The 15,432-nt window shown below is 42.8% G+C and overlaps 1 protein-coding gene across 1 annotated transcript in view; it reads left to right on the top strand.

The window, feature by feature from the left end:
• STAMBP (STAM binding protein) overlaps nt 1-15,071 on the top strand; it is a 61,233-nt gene extending 46,162 nt beyond the window's left edge. The window contains exons 4-9 of the mRNA XM_012658215.1: nt 308-674; nt 3,468-3,550; nt 4,461-4,637; nt 11,769-11,881; nt 12,447-12,546; nt 14,433-15,071. Of these exons, the coding sequence (XP_012513669.1) occupies nt 308-674; nt 3,468-3,550; nt 4,461-4,637; nt 11,769-11,881; nt 12,447-12,546; nt 14,433-14,489 (897 nt within the window). The 3' untranslated portion in view covers nt 14,490-15,071. The remainder of the gene's footprint in view (nt 1-307; nt 675-3,467; nt 3,551-4,460; nt 4,638-11,768; nt 11,882-12,446; nt 12,547-14,432) is intronic.
• Nucleotides 15,072-15,432: the final 361 nt, after the last annotated feature.

Raw genomic sequence — 15,432 nt, 5'->3', positions numbered from 1 at the left:
AAAAAAAAAAAAAAAAAAAAAGAGAGATTTCAGTAAAGAAGAAATGCCCTGAGTAGAGTCATTGATGGGATGGGTACTGAGAGGACTGGGACTTTAACTGTCCTTGAAGGTGGGTATACAGATAGGAAGGGGCGTGACTGTATTCCATGAATATAAAGTACTGAGGGAAGTATGAATTTAGAGTTAGGAAATCAGGCCAGAGCAGACGTACATTTGGAAATCTCCCTGCTAAAAAGCCTTGTTCTCCTGAGGTGTGAAGGCATCTGAGGGGTGATACAGGGGCCTGAATCCTTTTCTTTGTTTGTAGAAGAAGGAAGCGGAGGAATTTGCCCGGAACATGGCCATCCAGCAGGAGCTGGAAAAGGAAAGACACAGGATAGCACAGCAGAAGCAGCAGCAGTTGGAACAGGAACAGTTCCATGCCTTTGAGGAGATGATCCGGAACCAGGAGCTAGAAAAAGAGCGACTGAAAATTGTACAGGAGTTTGGGAAGGTGGACCCTGGCCTAGGAGGCCCACTGGTGCCTGACTTGGAAAAGCCCTCCTTGGATGTGTTCCCCACCTCACCTATCTCATCCACACAGCCTTTAGACTGTAACACAACTGTAAGGCCAGCTAAGCCACCTGCAGTGGATAGGTCCCTGAAACCTGGAGCACTGAGCAACTCAGAAAGTAGTGAGTACACGTGCTGATCCTCTTCCATCTCAGTTGCCGCCACGCAGAGCATCGTTCTGGGGGAGCCAGCCCGAGAGTACCTCCATGATACCATTAATAGGCTTTAGTCACAGAAACTCGTTTGATAAATGTTGCCATATTGTGTCCTGTCACACTGCCTGTGTTATAAAAGTGGCCTTTGCTTAAACTATATAATTTACTTTAGGCTAGGTCAATGTTCTGACAAGTTACTACTGTCCTTCAAAGTTAGACTCTAAACTTTTAAGTGTTATGCAGAGATTTGAGGGATAGTGCTGAATCCTAACCACTAGACTACCAGGAAACTTCAGAGATTCGAAATGTTAAGTGAGTTAGAGACCACTGAGCCTTTTGTAAAAATAAATGCCACTGTGCAATTCAACAGCCGATATAAAAAAGGGCTACTGAATTGTGCTTATCCTGAAAGCCTTCCTAGTCTTTAAGGAGCTTAGTCAAGGTAAACATTGTATATAATTGGTGATAACTCAGTCTGGCCTTAAAACTATTTACAGTCTTTCCTCCTCTCACCAACAATTTGCAATCTCAGAAAATAACAATAGGAGCAAAATGATGAGTCACCTTGATCATGAGAATAAATTTTGGCGAGTAGAAGTCAACATTTAAGTAGTTACTTACAGGAAGTCAGCTTTGCAGAAGGATCCACTTAAAAGCACAATGTAAGGCCAGGCCTGTGGCTCACACCTATAATCCTAGCACTTTTTTGGGAGGCTGAGGCCAGGGGATTGCTTGAAGCCAGGAGTTCAAGACCAGCCTGAGCAAGAGCAAGACCCTGTCTCTACAAAAAATAGAAAAATTAGGCCGGTGTGGTGGCGAGCTCCTATAGTCCCAGCTACTTGGGAAGTTGAAGCAAGAGGATGGCTTGAGCCCAGGAGTTGGAGGGTGTAGTGAGCTGTGATCACACCACTGCACTCTACCCAGGAGGACAGGGCAAGACTTTGTCTCAAAAAAAAAAAAAGAAAAAAAGTAAGAATGGGTAAGAAGGGCTGGACTCTGAAGCCGGTGTGGTGGCGAGCTCCTATAGTCCCAGCTACTTGGGAAGTTGAAGCAAGAGGATGGCTTGAGCCCAGGAGTTGGAGGGTGTAGTGAGCTGTGATCACACCACTGCACTCTACCCAGGAGGACAGGGCAAGACTTTGTCAAAAAAAAAAAAAAGAAAAAAAGTAAGAATGGGTAAGAAGGGCTGGACTCTGAAGCCTGGTCTTTAGAGCTTCTGCACATTTACTTGGTGGGCTATCTCCCACTACTATTCCTTCATACAGACTCTATACTCTGTGAAACTGGACTATAATGTTCCCAGAACATGCCTAGACTATCTTACCCAAAGAGATTTGTTAACATTTCCCTTCTACCTAGAATCTCCTTTCTCTGTTTCCTGCTTCCCCTGGTTTTTTTCTTTGAAGTTTTTCCAGTTTCCCTCTCTTCAATCAGATTGATTCTGTTCTCCTTAAAACTGTTAGAGTTCTTTCAGTCTGTAATGCAATTCAGATCATTCACCTGATAGTGTAGTCATTTGTCAATAATTAGATTTTAACTTCTTGCAGGTTGGGGCTTGAGTCTTATTCATGTTTGTGATCCCTGTGGGCTCAGTACAGTGTCTACTTGGCATGCACTTGGGAAGTCATTGAATTGAGGGGGAAAGGGCCGTGCCAAACCTAGTTCATAATCCTTAGATACCGTCATCAGACTACCATGTACTGTGGTCTGACTTTGTTACCTCTCTAGCTATTCAGATCTTGCTGCTGAATGTGCAGAAGGAGAATATCTTTTTTTACTTTTTTTTGTTAATATGAAAATCTGGCTGTGAAAGATGCTTCCTAACTTTAGCTTGCTGGCTCTCTCACAGGGTTTCCTCATAGTGTTCAGGAACTGGGTCCATTCTTGGCATCCTGAGGCAGGTTTTATGAGCTGCTTCGTTCATGCCTTTTTTGGGGGACTAGACTATATTTTGTGTTATTTTGTTCTGGTTTGGCATTTTAACTTTCTTCTAAAAGACGAAGTTCAGAAATAAATAACTACCCAAATTCTTTTCCATTTTGAAGAATATATCCTGGTGTATTTCTTTGAAAGTCATACTCTCTGATATTCTTATCTGAAATAAAAGATTTAAAGTTAAAATGAAAGTTCAGATGAATGGGGGTATCTTAGTCCACTTTGTGCTACTATATCAAAATACTTGAGTAATTTATAATGAACAGAAATGTATTTGGCTTATGGTTCAAGAGACTGAGAAGTCCAAGATGGAGGGGCCCTGTGAGGGCCTTCTTGCTGTGTCATCCTATGGTAGAAGGGCAGATGGGCCAAAACCAGAGCTCTCCTGAGCTAATCACCTCTTATAGATTATGCCTTTCAACACTTTTACACTAGGGATTAAGTTTCCAACACACGAACCTTGGGGACACATTCAAACCACAGCAGGGAGCTAATCTTTTTAACCCTTTATATTAGATTCTGACAGAAAATTCCCAGCTATCTCAGGAACTTTGTTAAAGTCGTACCTTACCCTTTTCTTAACTTGAAGACTAAAGCCTACTCTTCTTTTCTTAAAGTAATGTGTTCCCAACAGCTGCAGCCAGAGTTTGGAGTAGAGACTTTACAATCCTTTTTGGGTGCCATTTGGAGGACATCCCCACTCACTGCCTGAAGTTGGGGGGATCCCAGTGAGTTAGCAAGGCTCTCCCAGAGCTGCCAGCTATGAGGTCTGCTTGGGGGAGTTCAGCCCAGTGGTCTCAGACTTTTCCCCTTTCTCCATTACAGTTCCTGCCATCGATGGATTGCGCCATGTGGTGGTGCCCAGCAAGCTGTGCCCCCAGTTTCTCCAGTTAGCCAGCGCCAACACTGCCCGGGAAGGGAAAAAAGGGGAAATCCCCGGGGAAAAACGGGAAAAAAAAAAAAACCCTTCCCCAACCGAAAACGGTTTTTCCCCCTTGGCCTCCTATGACTCTCAGAGAAGATATCCAGGGTCAGATACTCTTTGTGCTGATCCCTCTGCTGAAGGAACCATGGACTACATAATGTAGTGTCACTTTGAATTTGGTGACCCTGTATTTGATTTTCAGAATCCCTTGAATTGAACTGATTATGTTAATGGTAGTACTAAGAAATACCTAATTTTAAACTTAGCAGGAAGATCCAGTCATTATCTGTATATCATTTTTTGAGTACCTACTTTATGGTAGGACCTGGGATTATAAAATATCTAAAACACATAGTAAGTGTCCACGAAAAGTGCCAGTCACTTTGCAGAGATGGGAGACACATGGCAAAAGATAAATAGCATGCTGAATAGTGCACATAATATAAGCACTGGAAATTTTGAGGAAGGAAAGATCACTGAGTGGAGGTACTTAAAAACCCATTATTAACTGCTGAGTGAATAAATGAATGAAGTGGAATAGACTTAACCTGAACCTTAAAGGATGAGAAGGACTTAAGGAAACAGTGAAAGGGAAACTACTTTAGACATGATCAAAGGAAGAGAAATGGTACTCTATCCGGACCTTCTCAAGAACTATGAGTAGACCTGTTCGGCTGCAGCAGGAAATTTCCACAGGGATGTGGTATTTACCGAGGCTGCAGAGTTCTGGGGTTGGTCTTGGCATCTGTCCCTTTACAAAGCACCCCAAGCAATGTGCATGAGCAGCCAAGGTTGTGAAGCTCTGAGGTGAGGGACTCCTGCTGGGTGAGAAGGGCCTTCACTTGTACAGATGTTTAACTTTCCACTGTTATGACAGTGCAGGTTTCCATGAGTGCCAGGGAATTGTGACAAGCTGTTTTCTCCTTTGGCAGATGAGGAATGAATTTACCATTACTCATGTTCTCATCCCCAAGCAAAGTGCTGGATCTGATTACTGTAACACAGAGAATGAAGAAGAACTTTTCCTCATACAGGATCAGCAGGGTCTCATCACACTGGGCTGGATTCATGTAAGACATTCTGGGCTCTCTCAGGGTTAGTCTCCTCTTCTTTCATTGTGTTGTAAACACACTGCTCATTTCTTTCTTTCTTCCTTTCTTTCCTCCTTTCTTCCTTCCTTTCTTCCTTCCTTTCTTTCTTCCTTTCTTCCTTCCTTTCCTTCTTTTCTTCCCTTCTTTTGTTTCTTACTTAGTTTTTTAAAGATGGAGTCTCACCCTGTTGCCCAGGCTAGGGTACAGTGACACAGTCACAGCTCACTGCAACCTTGAATTCCTGGGCTCAAGCAGTCCTCCCACTTCAGCCTCCCAAGTAGCTGGGACTACAGGTACACACCACCACACCCAGCTAATTTTTTAAAATATTATTTTACAGAGACAGAGTCTCACTATGTGGCTCAGGCTGGTCTCAAACCTCTGGACTCAAGCCGTCCTCCTGCCTCGGCCTCCTAGAATGCTAGGATTATAGGCATGAGCCACCACGCCCAGCGTGATTGTACGTTTTAGTATGTGGAGAATTCTTAAAGGTTTTTGAGCAAAGCAAATGATGTTATCAAAACCGTACTTAAAAAAATTTAACATAAACGCAGTTTTAAGGTCAGTTGTGGCAGGAAAGTGTGCTCATAAAGTCTAATGATGAGCTCGGGTGATGGCATTGTGTTTGGGAAGGAAGAGATGAATATAGGATTTCAGAGAATTTGGTTGATGAGTAATAGAGGATAATGAGTAACAGTCAATGATGACTCAGAGATTTGGGGCCTGACAGTGATCATCTCATAAGCGGAAGTAAGGGATCCAGGAGGAGGACTTCCTTTGGAAGTGGGGTTCAGTTCTGAGTATGTTGAATTTCAGGTTCTGGTGAGACATCAAATCGAGATAGTTATCAGGCAGTTGGAAATGTGAAGCTAGAACTTAGGAGCAAAACAAAGCAGGAGATAGGGATCTGGAAGTCTCTACGTAGAGCTGACCTTGGAAGCCTTGGAAGTGGGGTGGGTGTTGAGAGCAGGAAGAGACTCATTGGCAACTTAGGGGACAGGCTACCTAGGGGAACATAGAAAGTAGTCAATAATGAAGCAAAAAAAGTTGCATGAGAAAGATGAGGGTAGTGTAAAGGCACAGAAGCCACTGGAAAGGGAACACTTTAAGAAGAAATTCTAGAATGTCAGTGATGTCACATGCTTTAGAGAGCTCCAGAGTGATCAGGACTTGGATTAGCCTGTTGGATGTGATGAGGTCATTGAGGATCTCGAGGTAGTGGGTTTTAGGCAGTGGTGGAGGTAGATTGTAAGGGTTTTAGAAGTCATGGAGGCTGGGTGTGGAGGCTCATGCCTATAATCCTAGCAGTCTGGGAGGCCAAGGCAGGAAGATCACTTGAGCTCAGGAGTTCAAGGCCAGCCTGAGCAAGAGCAAGACCCCACCTTTACTAAAAATAGAAAAATTAGCTGAACATGGTGGTGTGTGCCTGTAGTCCCAGCTATTCGGGAGGCTGAGGCAAGAGGATCACTTGAGCCCAGGAGTTTGAGGTTGCAGTGAGCTACTGTGACACCACTGTACTCTTCTGGGGGGATGGACTGAGACTCTGTCTCAATAAAAAAAAGAAAAAAGAAGTTATGGGGATTGAAGTTGTGGCGACAGTGGCGCGTACACTACCATTCTGAGGAGCTTAGCTCTAGAGGAAAGGAGAGAAACGGTTGTGGCCTAAGGATTAGCTGGGTTGAGAGAATGTTTGCAGTTGTTTAGTGTGAAAAGGCTTGAATATATGTTTTGGTTTGATTTTGTTTTTTCAAAAGCTTTATATTTTGAAATATAGCACATATATAAGAGAGCACAGAAACTAAACATACACTTTAACAAATCTAAGCAAACATCTGTGTGCACACACTGGCAAAGTCAGGAAACAGAACACTGCCAGAAGTACACTCCCAACCCCAGTCACATGTCCTCCCTCATACAGGTAATCCCTCCTCTGACTTTTCTGGTCTTCTCTTCATTGCTTTCTTCTAGTTTTACCATCTAAATGTGTATCCCAAAAGGCTATAGTTTACTTTTGCCTGATTTTGACCTTTTTGTAAATGGAATTATACAATATGTATATGTGTGTCTTGCTTCTGTTGCTTAACATTTTGAAGGTTTATCCACATTCTGATGTGTAGTTATCTGTATATGTTTTGACGTCCGTTGAACCAGTGGAGAAAGTATAAATGGGTAGGAGAGACAAAGTAATGTGGTGGTATGGAAATACTGAATCAAAACTACAAAACGCAAGTTTGTCTTCATATGGGGAGGAAAACACTCATTCCCCTGAGACAGGATTGAAGGAAGAGAGATGAAGATACAGAGAGATTTTTGAAATGATGTTTGGAGGGGTTGAGGGAACTCATTTTAGCCAATGTTGATTTCAGTAAGGTTGGAGCCTGGGTCTGCTGTCAAACAGGAGGGAGATAAGGGTGGATTTAGAAACTGGAGGAGGTGGGAGAAAGTTTGAAATAATTACTGTTTAGACTTCAGGTAGAACTTAGCCACAGATGAATAAAAGGATTTCTAAGTATCAGTGATGACCCAGCTAGGAACAAATTTAAAGCCTCAGTTAATAGTAGCTTAGCGGCCGGGCGCGGTGGCTCACGCCTGTAATCCTAGCATTCTGGGAGGCTGAGGCGGGTGGATCGCTCAAGGTCAGGAGTTCGAGACCAGCCTGAGCAAGGGCGAGACCTCGACTCTACTAAAAAAAATAGAAAGAAATTATCTGGACAACTAAAAATATATATAGAAAAAATTAGCCGAGCATGGTGGAGCATGCTTGTAGTCCCAGCTACCTGGGAGGCTGAGGCAGGAGGATCACTTGAGCCCAGGAGTTTGAGGTTGCTGTGAGCTAGGCTAACGCCACGGCACTCACTCTAGCCAGGGCAACAGAGCCAGACTCTGTCTCAAAAAAAAAAAATAGTAGCTTAGCTTTTTTCCCCCCCCATGATATTTCTGCACCATTCCTTCCTAATTTGGGATTACAAACAAATAAACAAAAAGCAGACTGTAAGGTTTGTTTAAATCTGAAAATTGGCAAGAGGAGAATATAAAAGATCAATTCTTCCTCCTGCACCTTGCCAACTGTAAATCAGCTTCCCTGGTCAAAAACTGAGATGGTCATGGATTAATCACCAACTATCGTCGAACCCCCACCCCAGTATTCCAGGCACTCCTCATCTTGTCTCAGCCCCATCTTAGCCCTCATCATCTTCTCAAGTGGCCATTCAGCTCCCGACCAGCTGTCCAGGCAGCCTTCTGCATTTACTCTCCTTGCTGTGCTTCTTTGTCATATTGTTTTCTCTTCCTGACAGTGCCGTCCTCTATCCCAGCAGGGTGGACACAGTGAACATAACTATCCATCAAGAAACCTGACTGTGAAGGGCAGGTCTTTTGATTCAGTTTAACAGTTGTTTATTATACCCCTGCTGTGTGTCTCTTTATAATCTTTCTAGCTACCCAACTGTATTTTGTTTTTTTGTTGTTGTTTTTTTTTTTTTTGAGACAGAGGCTCACTCCACTGCCCTAGGTAGAATGCCATGGCATCAGCCTAGCTCACAGCAACCTCAAACTCCTGGGCTCAAGTGATCCTCCTGCCTCAGCTTCCCGAGTAGCTGGGACTGCAGGCATGCACCAAGATGCCCCACTAATTTTTCTGTTTTTTAGTAGAGACAATCTCACTCTTGCTCAGGCTGGTCTCTAACTCCTGAGCTCAGGTGATCCCTCCTGCCTCAGCCTCCCCAAGTGCTAGGATTACAAGAGTGAGCCACTGCACCCAGCCTCCCAACTTTAGATTATAGGTCTAGATTGGCTTGTGTAGGCCTCATTAGCTCCCAGTTAGAATCCTGCATTCTCACCCCAAGATGAGAGGTGTTGGCATATGCCATTGCTCTGTAGCAGTCTAAAGGAGTATATTATGATCAGGTAGAAACTGTTTTCCCTTGGTGGTCCCTGAAGTTCTTACATGCCCCATGAGGACTCGTGTGTGGATTTGCTGCCACCACTCAACTAACAAGTTCCTGCGGTAAAGACTTCATCCATAGTGAGCTTATCACAGCATTCTGTGGAGGGGTGCTTCTCAGACAAGGCTGCACAGAAGAATCATTTAGTGAGCTTTAAAGAAAAAGTTCCCTCTCATGGGATATTTCCAGGGGTAGAGCACAGGAGTCTCGGCTTTTGACAAGCTTCTCAGGAGATTTGTGGTTTTGGACAGCAGGTTTGAAAACACTGGACAGTTGCACTTGGTTTTTTATGTTTTTCTGTTAGTGGAGGTCAGTGGTCTTTTTAAGTCACATTGGATCTTTCTATTTCCATTCTTGTTACCTAAGAACACACCCCTCTAAGATGAACATAAGTCATCTTAGTTCATCCAGTTTGTTTTGTATACCAAAAAATGTGCTTAATAAAACATAAATAATTGAAAACAAATGGAATTAACAGAATGCACATTTAGATAGTCCTTAACTAATTACCCTCAAATTTCAACATCTTATTCTACTTCTAAACAAGACAGGCTCCTTTGCATGACTTAACCACCCACTGGAATCCAGGTAGCCCCTTACCTCTCACATCTTCCTCGGATGATGCTTTAACTGCAGAACATCTTTTGCCAATGAAGCCCCAAACTCATGCTTGACCTTTTAACACCTCTGCCGGGAAGAATCATTCATCTAATTGTGGATTACATAGTCCTTGACTTCTTCCGTGTTGAAATATTGGACAGCATGGACCATCTGTTCCAGAATGGGTGACTCTCTATGATGTGGAGAGAGCTCATGAGAAACCAAATAAGTGTTGATGGTCAATTAGAAATTATGAGTCATTTGAACAACCAAAGCCTGAATTATCCAGAGACATACTCATACTTCTTCAAGAAGATGGAAAGGAGAAATTCCTGGGGGAAATTCCGAAGGCCACTCTTCATGCCAGTCACAATTGTTAAAGACACCTACCTGCCTTCTCCATGGACTCTCATCTTGATAACCCCACTAACATCTTTGATTGTATGGATCCCAGGGTGAACCCAACATCATAGTCCTTGAGTTCTTCCAATTTGGTTCAAGAACGGGAGAGCCAGAGCAGGAAACATCAGGAAACAGTCTCCTCTCCTATTTCCTGATAGGCACTGTCTCCATTCCCACTATACCCGTGATCTCTGTGCTGCAGATAGCAGACCACCCCACTCCCCTGACACCCACAACACTGTTCTCCCCTCTTGTCTCCAGCCAGAAAGAGGCAGGTACACTCACTGGTCTTCTCACCTGTGACGATTGGGACATGGTTCTCCCTGACCGCAACACTGAGACACAGGTGTGCTCTCCTGGTCTTCACACCCTGGGCTCCCACAGCACCAGTCTCCTCACCTGCAATTCCTGCAGTGGGGGGTCTCCTCTCGCATCTCCATACCCCCAGTGCCTGAGACCACGAGGCTTGTCTCCTGTCTCCAGGCCTGAGATGCAACTCCTCACCCATCTCACCTGCTGAGCCCCAACGCAGATCTCTCATGTCTCCATGCACCACCCCCCACATTGACAATACCGATCTCCTCATGCGACTCCTTAATCCTCCCCTCCCCCAAGCTCTGCAGCCTACAGCCCTTCATCCAACCAGGAATTCCAGAACCCATCAGGCATGCTAAACCTCATGAACCAGTGGGATCAGAGTTCCCATTTTGATTAGTACAGATTGAAAGATATTCCCCCTTCTGTTCACTCCTGTCCTTTTGCCTGCCTGTTCCCCCACCAATATGTGTTCAGGCTATCTAACATCTTCCACTGCCTTCAAACAGGGGAAGCCAGAAGGTGTTTCAACAGAGCCTTACCCTCTGGGACTGCTCTCCCTGAGAAGGTCATCCGAGTGAATTAAATGAACTATGCTGGGTTATTTCGTATGTCATCTACAACCATGAGCTAGGATGGTATGCTCTGGTCTGGGCTTAACACTGTTGCTTTCTGGTAGACAAAAATCACCCTATCCAGTGGAATCCAGAATTATGGTTCTGCACAATGTACGTGAGGGCATCCCTAATACATCCAGCTACCCAGGAACTGAAGTGGGGGTGGTCTCCCTCACCCCACTTGTGACATTTCCCCACCACTGCTCTCCAGACAAGTCCCCTCCTATTTAGCTGCCACTCTGCCAGGGCCAGTTTGATCTGTTATTTTAGTTTTTAGTCACTTTTGTCCCCTTCCCTTCTCTCATTGTATCCCTCGCCACAGAGAACTCTTCTAGTTTCCAAAAATTATTTATTCTCCTTATTTCTGTGAGCTCTTTTATTCATTTTATTCCTTGTTTTCCAGGACTTTATAACGGGGGTATGTATTTTTCTTTTTTTTTTAATTGACAAAAATTATATGGTGTATAGCATGATGTTTTGAAATATGTATGCATTGTGGAATGGCTAAATCAAGCTAATAAATGCATTACCTCACATACTTCTTTTGTGGTAAGAACACTTAAAATCTACTTTCTTAAGAAATCTGCAAGTATATAATACATTGTTATTAATTATAGTCACCATGTTGTACAGTAAATCTCTTGAACTTAAAAAATAGAAATAAATAAACAATGAGTCTCTTCACATAATCATGTCAAGCTATACTTGTTTACAACGCTGGAAAGGAACTTTCGTATCATGAACTTCGGGTGTACCCCCTCATGGTTGCAAATGGCTTTGTACTTGAAAAGGAGATTGTGGCCAGCTGTTAAGAACTATTTGGCTTTACCTTCCTTCATGGGCCAGGCTTGGTTGTATAGTAGTCTCCCCTTATCCTCAGGGGATACCTTCCCAGACCCCCAATGGGTGCCTGAAACCAAGGATAACACCAAACTCTATATAAACTATGTTTTTTCCTGTATACACATCCTACGGTAAAGTGTAATTTATAAATTAGGCATGGTAAGAGATTAACAATCACTAATAATAAAATAGGACAATTATAACAATATACTGTAATAAAAATTATCTGAATGTCATCTCTTTCTCTCTCAAAATGTCTTAATTGTATGTAATATTTTCAGACTGTGGTTGACATGGCTAACTGAAACCTCAGACAGGGAAATTGCAGGTAACGGGGGACAACTGTGTACCCTCACTGAGAGTTCTGACTTTTGTTTTTCTCTTCTCAGACTCATCCCACACAGACCGCCTTCCTCTCCAGTGTTGACCTACACACTCACTGCTCCTACCAGATGATGTTGCCAGAGTCAATAGCCATTGTTTGCGCCCCCAAGTTCCAGGAGTGAGTATGTGGGACATGGTTCTGGGTGTTACGAGGAGGTAGTAGGAAGAACACCTCAGAGGAAAAGGTCTCTCTTCTTGAAAGCTTGTTCTTTATAAAATATATAGATCCTAATATCAATTAGTTGCTTCCTTTTAAGCCCCATATCCTGATAAATCTATCATGCTTGTTTAACAAGATATCCAAGCAACCACTTGGTTCCTTTTCTAAGAAATGTCCATAAGAAATTTAAAGTGTTTGGCTCGAAGCTATAGGAGTTTTAAGAGTTTGATATTGGATTAGAAAATTTCAAAATCAAACAGATTATCTCAGAATATTACTTATTTTTCATTCCAAATCCTCTATTCTGAATTCTCCCAGCAAAACTAGTGTGGTGGCAGTGATGAATCATTCTCTAGCTATGATTCATTCACCAGAGAAGGGACCTGTGAGCCTGCACCCTATAGAAGCTGTCTAAAAATGACCACTGCCCTGCTGTGTGACTGTGCATGCCTGTGTGTGTGTGCGTGCGTGTGCGCATGTTGGGGACTTTGCTTGACTCTGAGCATACCTTTTCTTATTTCAGAACTGGATTCTTTAAACTAACTGACCACGGACTAAAGGAGATATCTTCCTGTCGCCAGAAAGGATTTCACCCACACAGCAAGGATCCACCTCTGTTCTGTGTATGTATCTACGTAGAAGAAATTGAGGCTGAGCTTGAGCAGGGATGACAGGGCTGATGATGTGCATTGTCCTTTCTGACCCACATAGAAGGCCAGCCTTGTCACTTATCTTTCCAGATCTCCATCACAGGGGCATACGTAAGAAGCAGTGTGGGATAGGAATAGATTTGAATCTTAGCTCTGCCACTGTATGTCTTTTTTTTCTTTTTTTGAGACAGAGTCTTGCTCTGTCACCCTGGGTAGAGTTCAGTGGCATTATCGTACCTCACTGCAACCACAAACTCCTGGGCTCGAGCAATCTTCCTGCCTCAGGCTCACAAGTAGCTGGGACTACAGGTGCATGCCACGACACCCTAATTTTTCTATTTTTAGTAGAGACAAGGTTTTGCTCTTGCTCAGGTTGGTCTTGAACTCCTGAGCTCAAGCAATCCTTCCGTCTCAGCCTCCCAGAGTGCTAGGATTACAGGCATGAGCCACCGCGCCCGGCCTCAATAAGAGATTTGAATGCAAAGGAAAAAAGCCACTATGATAGGTAAATTAAGCTCATTTGATCTGCAATTTTGCTTAGATTATAGAGATTTTATGATCCTCCTAGGAAGTTGTTTTTGCTCTAAGTTGTGTTCTGTGAATAAAAAGTTTAGTTGATGATCAGTATGTTCCAGTTCACCCCCTCAAATCTACTGCGATAGTGTTGCATTACTCCATACTGGCCATGGAGTTATTTTTGAGGGGTTTAGAGAAGAGTGACCAGTATAGAAAAGGGATTCATAACCTTGTCACATAAAAGGAACTGCAGACTTTTAGAAGAGAAGCCACAGGAAGAATCTGGGAGGTGACTTCAAGTGTTAGAAGAGTTACGTGTATTTCATATCAGTCCTAGCTCTAAAACTAAGACCTCATAGAATGATAGTTTCAGCTGAGTGTGAGGAAGAACCTCCTGATAAATCTGTTCAAAAATAGATTGTTCTGCCTTAGAATATAATACATGTCTAGGTACTAGCAAAACAAAAACTACAGGCCAGGCGCGGTGGCTCACACCTGTAATCCTAGCACTCTGGGAGGCCAAGGCAGGTGGATCGTTTGAGCTCAGGAGTTCGAGACCAGCCTGAGCAAGAACGAGACCTGTGTCTACTAAAAACAAAATAGAAAGAAATTAGCTGGACAACTAAAAATATATAGAAAAAAATGAGCTAGGTATGGTGGCACATGCCTGTGGTCCCAGCTACTCGAGAGGCTGAGGCAGAAGGATTACTTCAGTCCAGGAGTTTGAGGTTGCTGTGAGCTAGACTGATGCCACGGCACTCTAGCCTGGGCAACAGAGTGAGACTCTGTCTCAAAAAGAAAAAAGAAAAAAAAAACCCAGAAACTACACAATCAGAAAAAAAAGTCTGGAACACCAATGCCCAGATTTTCAGTTATAAAGACCCCTTTTGCATGCCAAAAGTAAGCATCTCCCATCCCCATGTGATTATATTATTAATATATGGCATAATTCCTCATGTGTTTATCATCTGATTGACATCATGGCCCCCAAAATTGTAATGAGCTCAGTAATTCTTTTCAATAAATGTATTTTAAGAATGACTCTATTTGTTCCCAGGTTTCAGCACCAAATCACCAACCAGCAAACCAAGTGTTACCCTAGAAGATACATACATTTGAAAAATAAATGAAGACATACGGGCACACATTGATTCAGTCCATGGGTGGGGATTGATGGAAGTGATGATTCCTAGACCCCTTGCTGTAACTACCACTGAAGTAACAATCTGGCTTCAAGACTGGGAACCTCTAGCCTAGAATAAGCATTTTAAATAGAGGTTTTAAAAAAATAACTTTTCAGAATTGTCTAGGATTTGACCATTCTTTCTTTTTCCCTCTTGCAGAGCTGCAGCCACGTGACTGTTGTGGACAGAGCAGTGAACATCACAGACCTTCGATGAGAGCTTGAGTCAGACACCTTCCAAGAATTACAAAACCATATCAGTGTACTGTAGCCCCTTAACTTAAGCTTTCCAGAAAGCTTTGTAAGCTTTTTTAGACAGACTAGAAAGGGGGCATCGCTTGGGGAAGAGCTGATTTTCTGATTTAAAAAGAAATAACTGAATATATTTTTTAGACAAGGCCAGAAAAGAGCATGATGACACTAAAGCAACTGTAACTCAAAAATTAAGTCAAAAGAATGGTATAATGAACTCCCATAAATCCTTCATTCTAGATTTGCCAGTTGTTAACATTTTTTTCCTTTCAGCTATCCTTCTAATTTCTATGCCAACCTGTTTATTGTTTACCTCTGGACTAAATAAGGGCATCTCTGCAGAAATTTGGAAGCCATTTAGAAAATCTTTGGGGTTTTCCTGTGGTTTATGGAAATATTAATGGAGCTTATTAGAAGGATGAGGGACAGCTCACTGCATCTGACCAGATGGTGAGGCTTATGAACCTTGAAGATGATTTTGTCAGGAATTATTGTCATTTAACAAATATTTCAGGACATTTTTCCTCTATAATAAAATACTGATTAATGTATGTTTTTGTCCTTTAGAGTGATCCTTTTGATCAAGCATTGTATAAACAGGTTAAATAGAAGGTCTGGTTGTTTTGGGAAAGGTGAGGGGAAAATGGAATTTGAGATGTACTGACATTGAAGGTGTGTCCCAGTTCACTTTTAATTATTCAATGTTTTTTCTCTGCCTGTCACCGGGGTATGAAGTCATCTCTGTTCTTTGGTGCTGTCTCAAGTGGGTCATCCCATTCACTTCCTCCTTATACCTTACAAGCTTTCCACTGAGGATAGTAGAGCCTTTGTTTGGAGTAGCAGGTCACACTCCAAATAAACGATTACATTCCCTAGCCACCACACCCTACTAGTTTTATTGTGTTGGC

Source organism: Propithecus coquereli, unplaced genomic scaffold (assembly GCF_000956105.1).
Source record: "Propithecus coquereli isolate 6110/MARCELLA unplaced genomic scaffold, Pcoq_1.0 Scaffold578, whole genome shotgun sequence".
In the NCBI taxonomy this organism is placed as follows: domain Eukaryota; kingdom Metazoa; phylum Chordata; class Mammalia; order Primates; family Indriidae; genus Propithecus; species Propithecus coquereli.
Note: the sequence above shows the minus strand (reverse complement) of the source record. Positions and strands in the feature narration are given on the sequence as shown.